Source organism: Micropterus dolomieu, linkage group LG09 (assembly GCF_021292245.1).
Source record: "Micropterus dolomieu isolate WLL.071019.BEF.003 ecotype Adirondacks linkage group LG09, ASM2129224v1, whole genome shotgun sequence".
NCBI lineage: Eukaryota > Metazoa > Chordata > Actinopteri > Centrarchiformes > Centrarchidae > Micropterus > Micropterus dolomieu.
The window spans coordinates 26,406,772-26,422,515 of NC_060158.1; the positions used below are offsets into that span (position 1 = coordinate 26,406,772).

General features: G+C 41.1%; 1 protein-coding gene across 1 annotated transcript in view; it reads right to left on the reverse strand.

Annotated features, from left to right (window-relative positions):
* The window catches only part of ptprua (protein tyrosine phosphatase receptor type Ua), a 203,244-nt gene that overhangs the window by 145,923 nt on the left and 41,577 nt on the right, over window positions 1-15,744 (reverse strand). The window contains exon 2 of the mRNA XM_046059024.1: window positions 1,030-1,158. Within this exon, the coding sequence (XP_045914980.1) occupies window positions 1,030-1,158 (129 nt within the window). The remainder of the gene's footprint in view (window positions 1-1,029; window positions 1,159-15,744) is intronic.

A 15,744-nucleotide genomic window follows, 5' to 3' on the forward strand; every position in this document is an offset into this window, starting at 1 on the left:
GCGTTCAGCTTTTGGAAAGCGCTGCCAGAAAACTTCGGTCTACTCCAACTCTCGGGTTCTTTTAAATCAAAGCAAAAGACTTATGTTTGCCACTGCCTTTTATAAAATTACATTTGGGACTTTTCATTCATGACTGACACACTGTGCTGTAGTTCTCCTGTTATATCTGTTTTAGCTTATTTTTCTCTTTTATATCCTATTTAAATGGGCCTTTTTCCACTGCCTTGTGTTTCTTTTGTATCTTGCCTTAATGCCTTTTATGCCTTTTGTAAAGAACTTTGAGTTGTTCTAACACGTCATTTCAAGTTTTATTTCACAATATCACTTTTATTCATGTGATAATTTATTGAATCTTAAACACCCTGCAGCTCCATATATCTGAACTAAAGTTGAATAGTTAGTTCAAAGCTGCCACACATGTTGTGAAAACCTAAAACAAGCTAAGTTCACTGAACTGGAGAAAACAGGTTTAGTCAACAGCTGTTTTGTTCCACTGACAAACTTTCAGTCAGAATTTGCTTTCCATTTCCATTCTGTCGGTTTGAAAAGCCAGGCGCTGGGAGTAATTATGATATTAACCTTCATCGCGGTTCCCACTGTTTTCATTATTATGAGAAGAAAAAAACACTATTAACATGTAATAAATACCCACAGCAGGTTTCCATCAGGTTTTCGTCAAACTACAAAACAGAGGGGTCTCTGGAGAGTTTTAACTCTCAAACAATGCATGCTGGGACGTCTCCTAATATACTAATTTCATTCAACTCATCATTTCAAGTCATGACACTTCAAGTCAGAGCAACTCATATTTGTAAGTTCTGAAGTGGTCTGAAAATAAAAAACTAGTAATTAAAAGCCCCCTATATATTCACGTTATGTTAATGACAAAAGATCAGTTGATTTCTGGTAAATTCTTGTGTGACATTTTACAGTGACCTCAGTCTGATGCTGCATTTATGCTACCAGACCACCAAGGTGGTGCGTTCTGGCTCATTAGAAGCCTTAACTGCGACACACTTTGAATTCTACCTCGTAGAAGATCCGGGGTCGGGTGTGGCCAATTGTAGGTCCTGATCAGCTGCCAGTCAAAGTCGTCATCTTGGCCCTGTCGGTACTCACACAAGCCAGGGTCTGAGTCCTCATCAAAGGTACAGCCAGCTACAGTGAGGAAAGAAGAAAAAGTGTTATTAGCTTTTGAAGCTACAGGTAAATTTTATTTGTTACATGCTAATAAGAGAAAACTGGAGAAATGATCACTCAGTACGACAGTTATCACCACAGGCTCACTGTAAATGTAAACTACTAGAGAATCTCTGCAGCTATAAACTAAATTACAGCTAATGGTTAGCACCGGGCGGTCAGCATGGACTGCCTATCTCCATCTATTCCCTCAAAATCTACCGCCATTTGGCGCAATTAGCCCTGTGCTGTGAAAATGACACAGCAGCCACAGGTCACCCAGATAGCCGGAAATAATGGGCAGCAGTGCCAGAGCAGTGACGGGGGTTCTTCAGCTGATGGAGGACAACAACAGCCTGGCTCTTAGCCTGTGAAGGTGACCCAGCCCGGCCTATAATGGTTCCATTCACTACTCTGCCATTATCACACAAACCACAGGCTTTTAAAGCCACCAGCTCGGTTGTCAAAGTAGGGGAAAGAATGGTGCGTTCTTGTTTAATTGGTCAGAAAATGCAGGTGCACTTCAGAAAATTTTAAAATGAATAGTCTGGACTTGGGAGAACCAATCTGTGGTCATGCCTGGCTCTGTCATCCATGTCTCTTTTTGATTGGTTTAGACACAATATGCCTTTTAGCGCTTATATCTTCATTGATGAATATTTTGATCATTTTTATTGAATAATCTCCCAATTGTTTGGTCTACAAAATAGTGAAGAGTACCCATCACATTCCCAGAGCCCCCATTAAATGGCTTGTCTTGTCCAAACAGTGCAAACCTTTCATGTGTACAGTGACATCCCAGTTGATGGATCCGATTGAGGGAGCAACACACATAAAATACAAGTTTGTAGTTTTCCTTTAGGACATTTGTCCTATAGTTTTAGCACTAGTGTCAATGCTTTTGCAGCTTATACAGTCAAACCCCAAACTAACTCCTGTTTAAGTCCAAACACCCTGAGCCCCCTGCAGTCCCAGGACCCTCTTCACTAACAGATCCTATTACGGCTTGGCAGCAGTGCTGCTGTTGTTAAAGAGCTACTCTGACTCAGTGCCAGCGTCTACTTAACGGTATCCCGCTCGGCCTACTCCCCAAATGTTGCTTTTTGTGTTTTGTTTAGAAGCTCCATCTGTTTTCTTTATTAATGTATACGTTTTGAGTCTGAAGATATTTAGTATGTTGCAGTTAACCCGCTAAGACTGCTAATTTTGGACCCCTGTTTTCGCCTTTCCTGCTGACAAACAAATATCACCACCCCACCTCCAGTGAACGTCCCCACCGCCCCGGCCCGCTTCCCCTCCGCCTGCGGCCACCCAAGTGTTTCCGGGTGTGTAAGCAGATCAGAGTTTTTAATTGCCTCCTGTGTGAGGGCTGCTTGTTGTGCTGCGCCGTGCCCGGTTAGCTGAGGATGAGAGGGCTGAGCGGTGGAGCAGGCCCCGCGGTGAAGGCCTGCCTTTCATCGAGAGCCCTCCAGTTCCAGGAAGAAATGTCACCATCAGACACGTTCCACTGATTCCCCTCATTAAGACTCATCCTTCCCAGCCTCCTTTGCTTTTAGCGCACACGTTCCTCTCAGTGCCCAAATGAGCTTCTCTGGCAGCAGGAGGGCAAGCCCATGTAATTAGAAAAGCCACATGCATTCTGCTGAATTCTCACTGATATGTGTGTGTGTGTGTGTGTGTGTGTGCGTGCGTGCGCGCGCATTTCTTCGAATGTGTACGCAAAAAGTGTGTGTGTGGTTAGCTGATGTTGTTTGCTGTTTTGATGTTTACTTAAAAATGAATAAAATTAAAATGAATCTGTCAGTGTCACACAGGCTAAAGCGGTAACGACTGTGGGAAAGAATTATTAGTGTTCATCACAACAACGGGGAATCTGGCCAACATGGGACTAAGATTGCTCAGATTTCCACATAATAATAACTTGAATGTGAGAGAGGTTCAGCTTTGAGAATGCTTAATTGCTTATCAGAGGCAATAGAGCAGCGGCGTTCGGCACAGTCCCCGAGAAATGCGCCGCCACGCAGGGCAGCAATAACACCTGGAGACGTGGCCGGCAGCGCCCGAGATAACTTTACTGAGCCTCTGTCACAGCTGACAAGTTTCTCAGGAAGAGAACAAAGAGGGAGAAATAAATAAAAGGTGCAAGAACGGGGCAGGTTCCCGTTTGAAAGGTAGGAGACATAATTTGCCAAACAAGACCAGAGCTTGTCGTTAGACAGCATGCCTCGAATGTGTTATCTGTGTTTGGCTTGTCCTCCTGTCTTAGCTTCAACACATTCTCAGCTCTTTTTTTCTTCCTGGCGCAGAAAAGTTATTTACAGTTTAAAGTTACAGTGAGGCTTTCTCTGTTCCTCAGCAGACAGCTAACTTGTACCTTCCTATGGTTACTGTGTCCGGTTTAACCCAGTTAAAATGCCAGAGGTTCACATCCCCCCTTTAAAGCTCTGATCCGAAATCTGTCATCAGATTCCACATAAGCAAGCCATAAAATGTTTTTCTTATCACAAATTTTATATGATACCACTGATCAGAGAAATCCTCTGTGTGGTGTGGGGGGATTTTACTCAACAGCCGGCAAAGCCTGCAAGAGGCAGCTAAGGATCTCATTACGGCTTTCAGTCGTCTATGCTGTTTCAGAGGCTCCCACACGATATGTCAGAAATTCTGAGAGGAAACCCACTATAAGCACTTTTTCTTTTTTTAAATTAAACAGGTCACTTCTATAACTTCTATTCTGTATTTGTCCTTATTATCAATAATCTCAAGTGCATTCTTTCTTACTGAAGCCTCTTCAGAGGCAACAACAGCTGGTCAGGTGGAAAAAAATACAGATTTGGGGCAGCAGGACGGTGTATGTGGGACCGAGTCAAAATAAACTACAGTGTGTTGTTGAAGCAGCTTTACCCTACCTTGCAGTAGACTTAGCTAAAACTACTCTGAAGCAAAAGTAGCAAAATAGATTTCAGCAAATGCTTAAAAGGCCAGTTTGTACGTGGCTTTAAGCTATTAATGGGTCAGTACATCCAAATTACAAAAAATTGTCCAAAGGTATTGTCCTTTTTAATTACATTTTGGCCATTCCGCATTTTTATGATAGTTAAGTTAAGTTGAGACAGACTCAAAACATGAGGAGAGGACAGGGGGTATGACATGTAACAAGCCAGAATCCACACAGTATGCGCCGTAGATTATTAAGGCAACAAGACGGACCCTAAAAACAAGTGAGCCATGGTCGCGTGGTTGTGTTCACAGAGATTCCGAGAAGTCCGCTTATTAGGAATTTAATTTGGTTTGTTTTCTTAGGGACTGGGCTTCGGCAGAAAGTAGTTCCACTGAAAACTTTTCCTGGGAACATTTGTAATGTCATTTAATACTGTTAGAGGTTAGAGACATCCATTGTATTGTGGTGCCAAAACATGTAGACACCACAGGAAGTAAGTGAGAAAATGGGTTTTGCTTTTGTTTTTTGGGTGCATCAACCCTTTAAGAGATGCCTTTTCAAAGCCAGTCAGGAGTCTGATACCTTCTAGAGCCACAGAAGGAGTTAATTGAATCCTATTAGCAGTGGTTGTGTAAGATCAAAGTCAGGAAGTAGCAGGAAGAGCATAAGTCTGCTGCACAAAGTGGCTGTGAGGCAGCTAGAAGAGGCCCTGGGGGGAGATTAATGGGAGAAGGTTTAGACCAGCCTGAAGTGCTTGTGATGGACCCGGGGTACTGCTGTCCAGCGTAGCCCACTTCTACAGTGAATACCACAACCCTGAATAACAACACGCACAGCAGGCACATCATAAATACATTGTGATGGAGAGGGAGGAAAACACTAGCCTCTTACATAGCATTTATCTTGGAGAGGGAGAAATAAATTAGAGGGGCGAGACAGAAACAGTGGGCTGGGTGAAGAGCCCTCAAAGACAAGGAGAGAGAAAGAGCAAAGCCAAAGAGGGGCGGAAATAATGAAAACAAATCACAGATGTGTGACAGGAGGATTTGGGGAAAACAAGATTTTTTTTTCTTGGTCACCCAAAACTCTACATTATAAAACACCGAGAGGAAATCAAAGAAGTCTGGGCTGAGGTTGGGTTTCTATTGATCACACTGATCCAGTGCAGTTCTCAGATGGGCTTAAATCATCTGTATATACACATTTAACAAGGACACTCAATCTTATTACAGTGATTACATAGTGCAGGGCAGAATGGCGACTGATTCTCACAGATATAAATCCCAGCTGGTATGGATGGCTGCCAGTCTGAAAGATTGCCTTTCGCTGCTCATTTGGAGAACATGAACTGTAAATGCTATTGAAACTCCGATTAAAAACATATTCTTGGACTTCCTCTCTCATTATCACGTCCTTTGCTGCTCTTTTTTCCTCATGTCTCAGGGGAAAACTCCAGGAGTACCACGCCTGTTAAATGCAGATCTTTCCTTTTGACATAGAGTGCCATTCTTGTCACTAATCTTCTCTTGACTTGAACTTGACTGGGTGAAACCTGACCAAAAGTCTCATCCTTTGCTCATAAAGCAGCTCTATCTGCTAAGCTAATTTCGCATTGCATTAAAGAAAAGGCATACAGGCACACCACCTAACATTGTGTTACCAGCAGCAGCGCTCTGCAGGCACTTTAATCAGAGCCTCTCAGATACAGCAGCCCTGTTGGGACTGAGGATCCAGGATGTTCTGCCGCTTCTCTTGTTTGGTTTGAGATAAAGCTCCGCTGCTGCGTGATTTGCATTTGAGCGCGTGCAGGCAATGCATCAGACCTGACAAGTTTACTTGGGGTGGGGGGGGGGGGCAGCTGTATAGCTCATCAACAGTGAGGCAGCAGCAGAATAACCCATACACCACGTCTTCACAGACCATTAATAACAGCAACTGCATTTTCAGATGCCTTGCCAAGGAGCAGAAGAGGAACAACACTCATGGTAGACTGTAGAGTTCAGCCAATATAGGTTTTTGATTGACAATACCGAAAGCAATATGCAGCATTCAGACCAAAGTCCCAGAGAGCCAATATTTGGACGTCTATCATGCCATAAAGTATTCAGTGATTTTTATTCTTCCCAGTCTGAAACTGCATTGAGATCATCATTAAACCAACAAGAACATGCGCACGAAAACCATGTCTCAGCCACATTAAAGGTGCTCTGTGCAGTTTACTTTTGAACAAACAAAAGTCATGTTTACATTAGGTGTTACACCAAATGTATCCTCAAGGTCTAACAAACCGATGCCTTTATTAGCACCTTGTTACATTATCACCACCGACTGTCCGGTGCTGTGAATCAAGCAGCCTGTGTGTTCCCACAGGTGACACCAACAAAAAACGGAGACTCACTCATAACAGGGTACCTTTAACTACTGAAATATCTACCTAATATATATCTATCTAATATATATCTATCTAAATATTAAAATAGAAAGTGCTGTGAGATCATGCATCTCAAGAGTACGTCCGACATACAACATGCATACCCATCGCTTTTGAGATCATAATGACTGTGAGCAGTAAATACAATGTATGTGAGAGATGGAATAATGTACTAAAACATTGTTTAATTAGGTCACTAGACAGCTAGTTAAAGTTTCATTTTATCCATTATTGTAAAGACTATTTGCATATGAGTGCTATAAACTATATAAAATATTTTCTTTACAAAATAGTGGATAATGAGAACCTTTACTTTACGTGTCCAAGACCAGTGCTTTTAATATAAAAGACTGACAAGCACGCTGTTTATGAAAAAATAAACATTTGCAATAAAAGGACCTTGAAAAGATGTTCATTCGTGGATTTTCTAAAAACATAATCTAACACAACATATACTCAGAAACAGAATTGCTCTTTTGGTTAATAAAAATGTTAAGTAATTTATGAATAAACTATGCATTACTGATCATTTCCTTATGTGTTTATGACTTTTTTCATCATTCTGTTTAATTTAGTTCCTTTTGCTCATTTATTATGGATTTTTTTCCTATGTATTATTACCTATTTATTTTTTTCTCTTTCCTGTTTTCAATATGTCTGACATACAAAATATAAAAAGGTTTGACATCAACTAAATCATTAATTATCTTTCTGATGATAATGATTGAACTGAGTGATCCTTACTGATGGTTTGTACGTACTTGTGATGAATTAATGAATGACACGAGTTCTGTAAGTTATACTGTGTAATAATAGTTGTGCATAAGGAGAACCTCACCAATGCAACATGGGCAATTAGTGAAAGTGCGCATCTCTTTGCCTTTCTTTTCACTGACAGGTCTAAAGACTGGTGGAGAAGTATTGATATGCATGTTTGACTTGTATGTCCTTGTTTATTTATGTTATATAAAACAAAACCGTCAATACTCATGGTTTTATAAATCTGACGAAAAGAGCGTGTATTAGGGATGCCCTGAAATGAAAATTCTTTCCCGAAGCCGAAACCAAATAATTTGCCGAACACTGAACAAGTACATATAAATGTTTTTCCATTTATTTTGCCTTTTTTTTTACCATTGCATAAATTAAATAGTCGAAATGTGCTTTTTACTCAGTTTCTCACAGGATTTGGGAGAGACTATGGTGGGTGGGTCCGAGGCCCGAGAGGGTCCGGTAAAGTAAATTACATTACCTTTAATGGCCTCTCTTCAGGTAGGACTCTCATACTGCAACACTTGTCTTTGTAAAGAGAGAAACTGACAGGATAAAGCCGCTAAACTGCCTGTCAGCTCACACTAGTCCGTTTCAGTTACCATAAAGGCTTAAATATGTGTGCACTCCAAATTTCGATGGGGCTAGCTTAATCGCCTTCTCAGAAACGAGTGACACAAACACTCAAAGCGGTTCAGACCGTTTGTTGCCTTTTCTAAGTAGTCAGCCACAGATGGTGGATGTGCTAGGAGACAATTCAGTTTCAGTTCAGTTTCTGCAAATGGCGATTTGTGCGTCTTTTTCTGACACTTGCTTCCACGCTGCAGACATGTCAATGTAATTGTTTGGTAAAATCTATTCAGTCTTTTGACGTATTAGACCAAACACCGAAAGTGCTTTTTTTGCTATATTCATCCGATTAATTTCTGTGGCCGAACATTCGGTGTATCCCTAGCGTGTATCCATATGTCTTTGTGCGTGCACACAGTTTTATTTGTGAACCTTCAAAGTCTTATGCATCTGGTCCCGAATGTTAGATTAGTACATCAGAGTAGGGTTGGGCCAATGCCATCGTCCATCGGCGATGGCTGACAGACACCACCACGTAGAGCCGGCATCGTGATGTAGAACTCGTCTTTTTCCCATATGTTTCCACCCGCTAACATGGTGGTTGATTTTATTGACACTGCCAACTGTGATAACCTGCCTGAGTAAACAGACTGTGTATGTGAGGAGAGATAGATCAAAATGTACTCGGTGGAGCTAGAGCTGCAGTCATTTATCATAATTTTTCATCTTATGGGGATTTGACTGGAGATATCCAAGCATGTTATGACTGATAGCCTCTACCACTGTGCTCCTGTGACCTTTACAAGACAGTAAATGTAGAGTAATTGGTCTGGTGATGGCTATATGGCTGTCCAACCTGAGACGAACCTGGCCATAAGTCTCCATTAAATTATGATCAACTACTGCTCCTATAAGCTGCATTTCTTATCCACATCCCGCTTTCTTTCTGTTCCCCTCCTATCGCAGCTTTCTTGGTACCATATTCTGATTGACCAGACTGGGCAGAAGTCACTATGAACACAAAATGCATCAAAAGGTGAACATCTATCTGTATATCTAAAATCAAATTTCCCTCTAACTGATTGCTGCACTTCTCCCGCTCGGGTTGGGAGGGGATGGCAACATTGGCACCGTAGGGCATATGCTGCTGTGTGAAATTGTTTCATTACTTCTCCACTATGGTTCCACTCCCTAACTGCAATTCGGGAAAATCCCAGTAGCCGGGTCAGGCCGAGGCCAGTACTCTCCGAGGTCGATAACGCTCTTTAACATCTTTCAGTATCTTTGAGAGGGTAATGGATAGACTTTTACTGCCCCATAGCACAAAGTCACCACAGCTGACCTGATAGGGTTGCTGATCCACGCAGCTAAATGAGTTGCACCAAAGAATTGGAAAAGAATTTGCTATAGTTCCTATTAGAGGTTGATAAAGGTCACTGATTACCTAATGTGCTTTAAATTGAAGTAGTTTCCTGTTTAGGAAAAGAAGAAAAAAAAAACTGTGTTTCCACAGTTTTGTTCCTGAAGTATCAGACTAACCTGACCCGACACTGCGGCACAGACGAACTTGTCCGTGTACAGCGAGATTAAAAGGGCGGCTACATGATCTACCTGCGAGTGAGATAGAAAAATAGATAGATACCGGCAGAGAGAAAAGGTTCTTGCTAAGAGATGTACTTCAGCCTTTGTCAGCATGGGGACGGTGTATAAATTCTCTGACAGCTGTTTATTTAGGAAGGAGAAGAGAGTCACAAAGCACCCACTGTGGACAAAGTAGATACTTTTCATTAGGGCAGGCTCTCTCCTTTCATCTCTCATTTATTCTTTCCATCACCCCCCCCCACACACACACACACACTCCAGAGAGACATCAATTACAGGGCTCCATCTCCCGCAATCTGAAGCTCTGCGCTCCAACCGCTTAGCCAGTTAATGCTATTGTTGGAGATGTCATGAGGAGAGGGTCGCATGAATAGCGGTTGATGAATAAAAACAGACCTTGTCCGATGAAGCTCAAATCACACTAATTAAGAAGATGGAGGTTTTTTCCTCTGCACCTGCATTACAGCGCTGGGCCTCCTCACTGACAGAGAAAGGAGGGAAAATGACAGATACACTCAACTACAGTTACATTTAAAATTTAATCAAGAGCGCTGGAGGAGACACTCTCCCCTTCATGTGGAAAGCTGATTTAACTGGTTATGTCAATTTTTTTTTTGTCTCACGCAACAGAGAAATATTCATTTCAGGACTGACCTAAATGCATTAGTTGAAAGCTTTATATCTCTGTTTAGTGATGATGTATTCATCTTGGAAATTAAAGCCTTCCTTGCCAATTAGAAGCTACATATTAATGAATGGTCTTTCAAAAATGTGACAATTTTCAGAGAAGGTGTGGCTCGACTTGAAGTCAAACCCATCCGGTCCCGAACACTTAATACAAAAAATACAGAAGCCTCAAAAATAGCTTGCATCCATCTGCTGGATGTTATTTGCAGTTATGGTAATGGCGTGCATAGATTTACACAACGTGCATGATTGCATGATGTCACGACAACCAACTGCCCGGTGGCTTTGATGTTGATTTCCATACAATCAAATGGTAAAAATAAATGCTTAGAAACGCGCCGAGCAGACTGAACTCAGTCATGTGAAACCACAAACGAGGAAACAACTCTCTACTGCGGCAAGACTGATTGTATTTATTGGCTTATGTTGGTTGCAGAATATATTATGCACTCAGTCCTGGTATTCACCGCGGGTGGTCAGCCACAGGAACAGAACGCTCAGTAAGCCACTCATAAGATTTTAGTATTTATTTTTACACACTGTATACACAAAAAAATCAACTAGGGAAAGGGAACGTGCCCAGAATACCAAGCGAAAAGATGCAGAGGTTCAGATGACAGCGCTCCCTCCCCTCCTCTGTCTTCATTGCTCCACAGGCCCCAACACCGCTGATGCTGCAGCTCATCCCTTGGGTGCTTCAGGCAGCTGCAGGGCCCTGACCTCCATTACTGAGACAGGGCCCTTACTGCACAGCCTCCCTGCCGACCCTATCCCACCGGGCTCATGGCCAGACAATACACTCTAGCAAAACTACCCGTTTATGCAAACAGTGTGCTCCCACAAGTTATTTCCCAGACCAGGTCCAAAGAGTGTTAAAACCTCTTAACTTTCTGAGAGGATCCTCTCAGAGCATTTTAGTGTTACAAAAATCTGATGTGATTTTTATGTTAGACCCCAACCAGTTACAGTTCTTTAAGGTGATCAGTGGTGGAGGAAGCATTCAGATCCTTTAACGAAGCAAAAGCAGCAATATAAAAAATGCTCCACTGCAAGTCCTGTATCAAAAGTAAAAGTATTTTAATGTTGTAGCTGGTTAAGGAGGAGCAAATGTTGGACTACAGAATACTTTCATAACTGATGAACCTGACCATTATATTCTCAGGGAATCATTTATTCTATAACACGTTGAAAAAAAGGACCTTCGCAATTTCCAAATTGATCTTGGATGCTCAATTTGTCCAACTAACAGTCCCAAATCGAAAAAATCGATACAGCATAGTATCGCGATATTTTGCAAGGCAATATCGTATCGTAACACGAACGTCACGAAGTATCGATATTTTATTATGTAAATTGTACATGAGAAGTTTGTTTTTTGGTACTACTAAAATTGCTTTTTCAGTCCACTAGAAAAAGAGTTTTCCTTTGGGGACACAATTTGAAGTTGGGAAAAAGTAAATAAAATAAAATAAAATATTGCTATAAATTGCAATAATATCGTATCGTGACATAAGTATCGTCATAATATTGTATCGTGGGGCCTCTGGTGATTCCCACCCCTAGTCCCAAACCCAACTTAATAAAATATTAAGACAAGGAAAAGAGAGAAATCATCACATTTAAGAAGCTGGAACCATCCAATTGTTAGCATTTTTATCTCTATATCCGTGATGAGCAAATATCAACCCACCAAATATCAACCAACATTAACCACATTGATTAGTCATGGTAACTACGTATGTAACTAAGGTACTGTATTGGCAGTCGTTTTAAAAAACTGCAATACCCAGTCCTACCCAGCAGTGGATGTACTACTAAAAAGTATCAAGGAACTGTGTGATGCTATCAAGTCACCATAGAGGAGGGTTTGTGTTTTGATCACCTTGTTGCATCCAGGACATTTAATTAGGCCTTCTCTGCAGGCGAAGCAGAGTACCACCTGGTGCTTAATTTTAAGGCACTGAGCATATGCAGAAATGCCTCCATTCTGAGAGCCAAATGTCAAAAAGTTTAACTACATACACAAGCCCAAAAGCAGCTGTTACCACAGTAGCACTCAGCAAAAGTATGCAAGCACATACTCACATTTGCACGCACAAACAATATGCTAAACTCACAATAGGGCACTGTAACCACAGCGACGAGAGCCCCTTTTTGAAAGAGATCAGTGCTCCTCGGAGAGAGTCGCACTGTCTTTGCTTCGACTTAATTACTGCTCACACCTCCCCTCTCACTCCGCAGAGCAGAGAAGAGAGGGCTTTGATTCAGATGCCCTGTGGAACACTTGATCCTTTCCTTCCGGTGGCATCGTTTACTCCCTTTTCTAAGCCGTTCTGTCTTCTGCTCTCACTTTTTATTCCCCCCCACTTGTGCCGAGTAGCAGCACAAGGTTACACCATTCAGCCGCACATGTAAGAACTGTCAGACATGGAAATACAAAGTGGTATTCGGTAACAAGAGGCTTTACATCACATTATAAGCGGCACTTCCTTCAGCACCATATACATTTAAATGAGCTCTCGTAATAAGAGGCTTAGTTGTGAGAGTGCTGTCCTTTATTATGATAAAGAAATATTACCCAAATGTCCAAGATGCAGACGAAATTGCTCTCCAGTGTGTTGCTAGACTTTTGTGAGCTGCTTAATTCCAGCACGCAGGCAAATGGCTGCAGTTATTTAGAGAAACCTCCATTTTTGTAAGGAAACAAAGGGACGGTGGTAGAAAGAAGGAAAGAAAGAGTAGTAGAAAATGAGAAGCGACAAGTAAATTTACCCTTTGACTGAATATTGATACACCTCGTATTTTTAAAAAGCTAAAACATCTGTAACTGTTGAGCTAAATTAGGAACAAATGTCGCTCAATCAAGCTGCTGCGTGAGCATATAGAGTTATTTTAGTCTTGTTAAGCACTTAACGAGACTATGTTACATTTGCTGAAAAGAAGAGACTCTTTTGGAACAGGGCTGCACCAGCGATTATTTAAAAAAAATAAATAACTGTAGTCAATTAAAATGGCAATTCATTTATCCAAAACAAATATCAAAAACTTGTCTCATTAACATTTCAATATTTTATTCAGTCATCATCCTGAAAAAGAAACACATAAAGCACGTCAGAATAATGATAACTAACTGCCGTTTTTTTTAAATCAGTGCTGTGTTATATATAATAATAATAATAATAATAATAACAGACATACATCCGGCATTTGTCAGATGCCGGATCAGAAAAATACTGGACCTCATATTTAGAACAATTTCTGTGACACAGATTAATGCAATCACTGTACGTCAACCCTTTCCTGAACTGGAGAATCTGTATTTTTATTTAAATACTTAAAACTTAAAATGGTTATGACATGAATTTATTTCATCTCTGGAGTAATGCACAGTAATATAATCACTGGCTATTGTAAACGGCCAAATGTTAGGTGACACATGTTTCCATAACAGCAACAGTGCAGAAATAATGTTTTAACATGGGGAGGAAATCAAATTAAAGTGACTACTTCTAGCAGAAACACCTTCCTTGTGCTGATAATCCTAATATATCACGCTTGTGTGGGGACAAAAAGTCAACAGGATCTGCTTTGCTGTCTTGCTGCCGGTATGACAAAGCGGATGATATCGCTTCGCAAGTGTTGGTGTGCAGCAGTTGCACTGATGTGATAAGCCATTTCTAATTTGCAGAGCATACAGAGCACCACATTGTTGAGTCTCTGTCTAAAACACTCCCAAACTTCAGATGACCATACGGGTAGGCGAGGTTTTTCAGCTGCAGCTTGACAGGGCGCACGGCGATGAATAACCCCAGCCTTTTTATGGAATATGGTAAGTGCGGCACAATAATAGCCTAGCAGAGAAGAGAAATCAAGTAACACACAGCAATATCCATCTACAATTTGCTATTATTATCTAACATTAGACACCATAAGCTACGGGCCATACCAGACTATGTGGTATCAGCAAAACCTGACTGAATGGAACTGAGAAAGAGCGCCATTTATTGCTTGCTTTTTCTTCTTTTGACATTAGAGGAAAATGTAGAGATTTCACCAAGGTAAAACACCTCTCTTTGACATAAAAAGGTATTCTCGCACAACAGCAGCGCCACGTAAAATCTGTCTAGCAACTGGGGAAAACAGTCCCCTCGTGTTTTCAGGACAGCATTCCCTGAATGAAAAATGGTCAGGACAGGACCCATGTGGACAGGATCCACTCAGGGACAGCCAAATAATAACGCCCTGCTGTCGTAGGTCTGATGGCTCAATGACCTAATGCAATTTCCACAACTGGAAAATATCAAATCCACTCTAACCGGATTGTAGCAACTGATGTAATAACTGCCAGATAACACAATATTTCATCAGAATGTGATACAGCGTCTGCTGCTGCTGTGGCTCAGCAGAAAGGCTTCCAAACATTTGTCTCAACACAGCTGAGGAAACAGGTTCATCCCTCTGCTGTGTCTGACACGGAGCACATCATTTTACCACTAATAGAGTTTTGTGGGGGAAAATTCAAACATTTTTGTCCAACTATTAGCCCATCTGTACACCACTGTGTTGTAAACACATCTAATCACACAGCTGCTAACATATCTAGCAGTTGGCTTCTTTATCTTTGATAAATGACATTTTGAATGACACTTCTTCACAGCTGTGTAGCTAATTTGGAAATGAATCTATTTTAAACCTTTTCACATAAAAACTATTCTACACGGATGCCACAAACATACTGTCTCCATGAATTCATCCAGACGAACCAATGGTGGCGTCATATACTGGTAAATCTGTGACACATGCACTGCAGAACCTTAGCAGCTAATTTCACTATTAATACACCATTACACTAATAGAAAGTAGGCTATAGTATTAATATTTTGCATCCAATATATAAACATTTCAGGGAAATATTGTTTTCAGTTCATGATTTGGCGAGACGAAGACAGAAAACAAGACGTTTGCCCGTACAAACCCATGCAGTCTCAATGAATCCTTCACAGGAAAATTATTATCTGAATCACGTTCAGAAGAAAAATAAAAACATGAGGCTATCTGATCCCTTTGGTATCTTTTCATAAAAAGCAACACATCCCATTATGTTGGTTTACATGAGTGCTGTGTGTACTTTAATAACCTCATGATGCATTCTCTCTGTCTCTAGGCAGCACTCAACTGGCACTCTGGCGTTAACCAGGTGGGCCAACATTATTACAAATCCCATCCTCCCCCTCTGTCCTCTAATTCAATTAACGACAAAAATAATAAGATAAGTTAACATAATCGTGATCACTCAGTTGGCATTGAGAATGTAGCCTAGCAGAGTTCCCTAATGCTGTAGCAACTTTGGCTGACCATTCTAACGTTGACTAGCCAATGTTAGCGTTAGCTAAGCAGTGAGTCCATATCATATCATAATATCATTAAAATGATTAGGCTAATGGTTGCCCTGATGCAGACAAAGGCTATAGATTATAACTGTTATTTGTGTACTTCCGTTTTATTTATTCATCATTTGAAATAATACTTCACTTCAACTTCTAGCAGAGCTCTTTGGCAATTA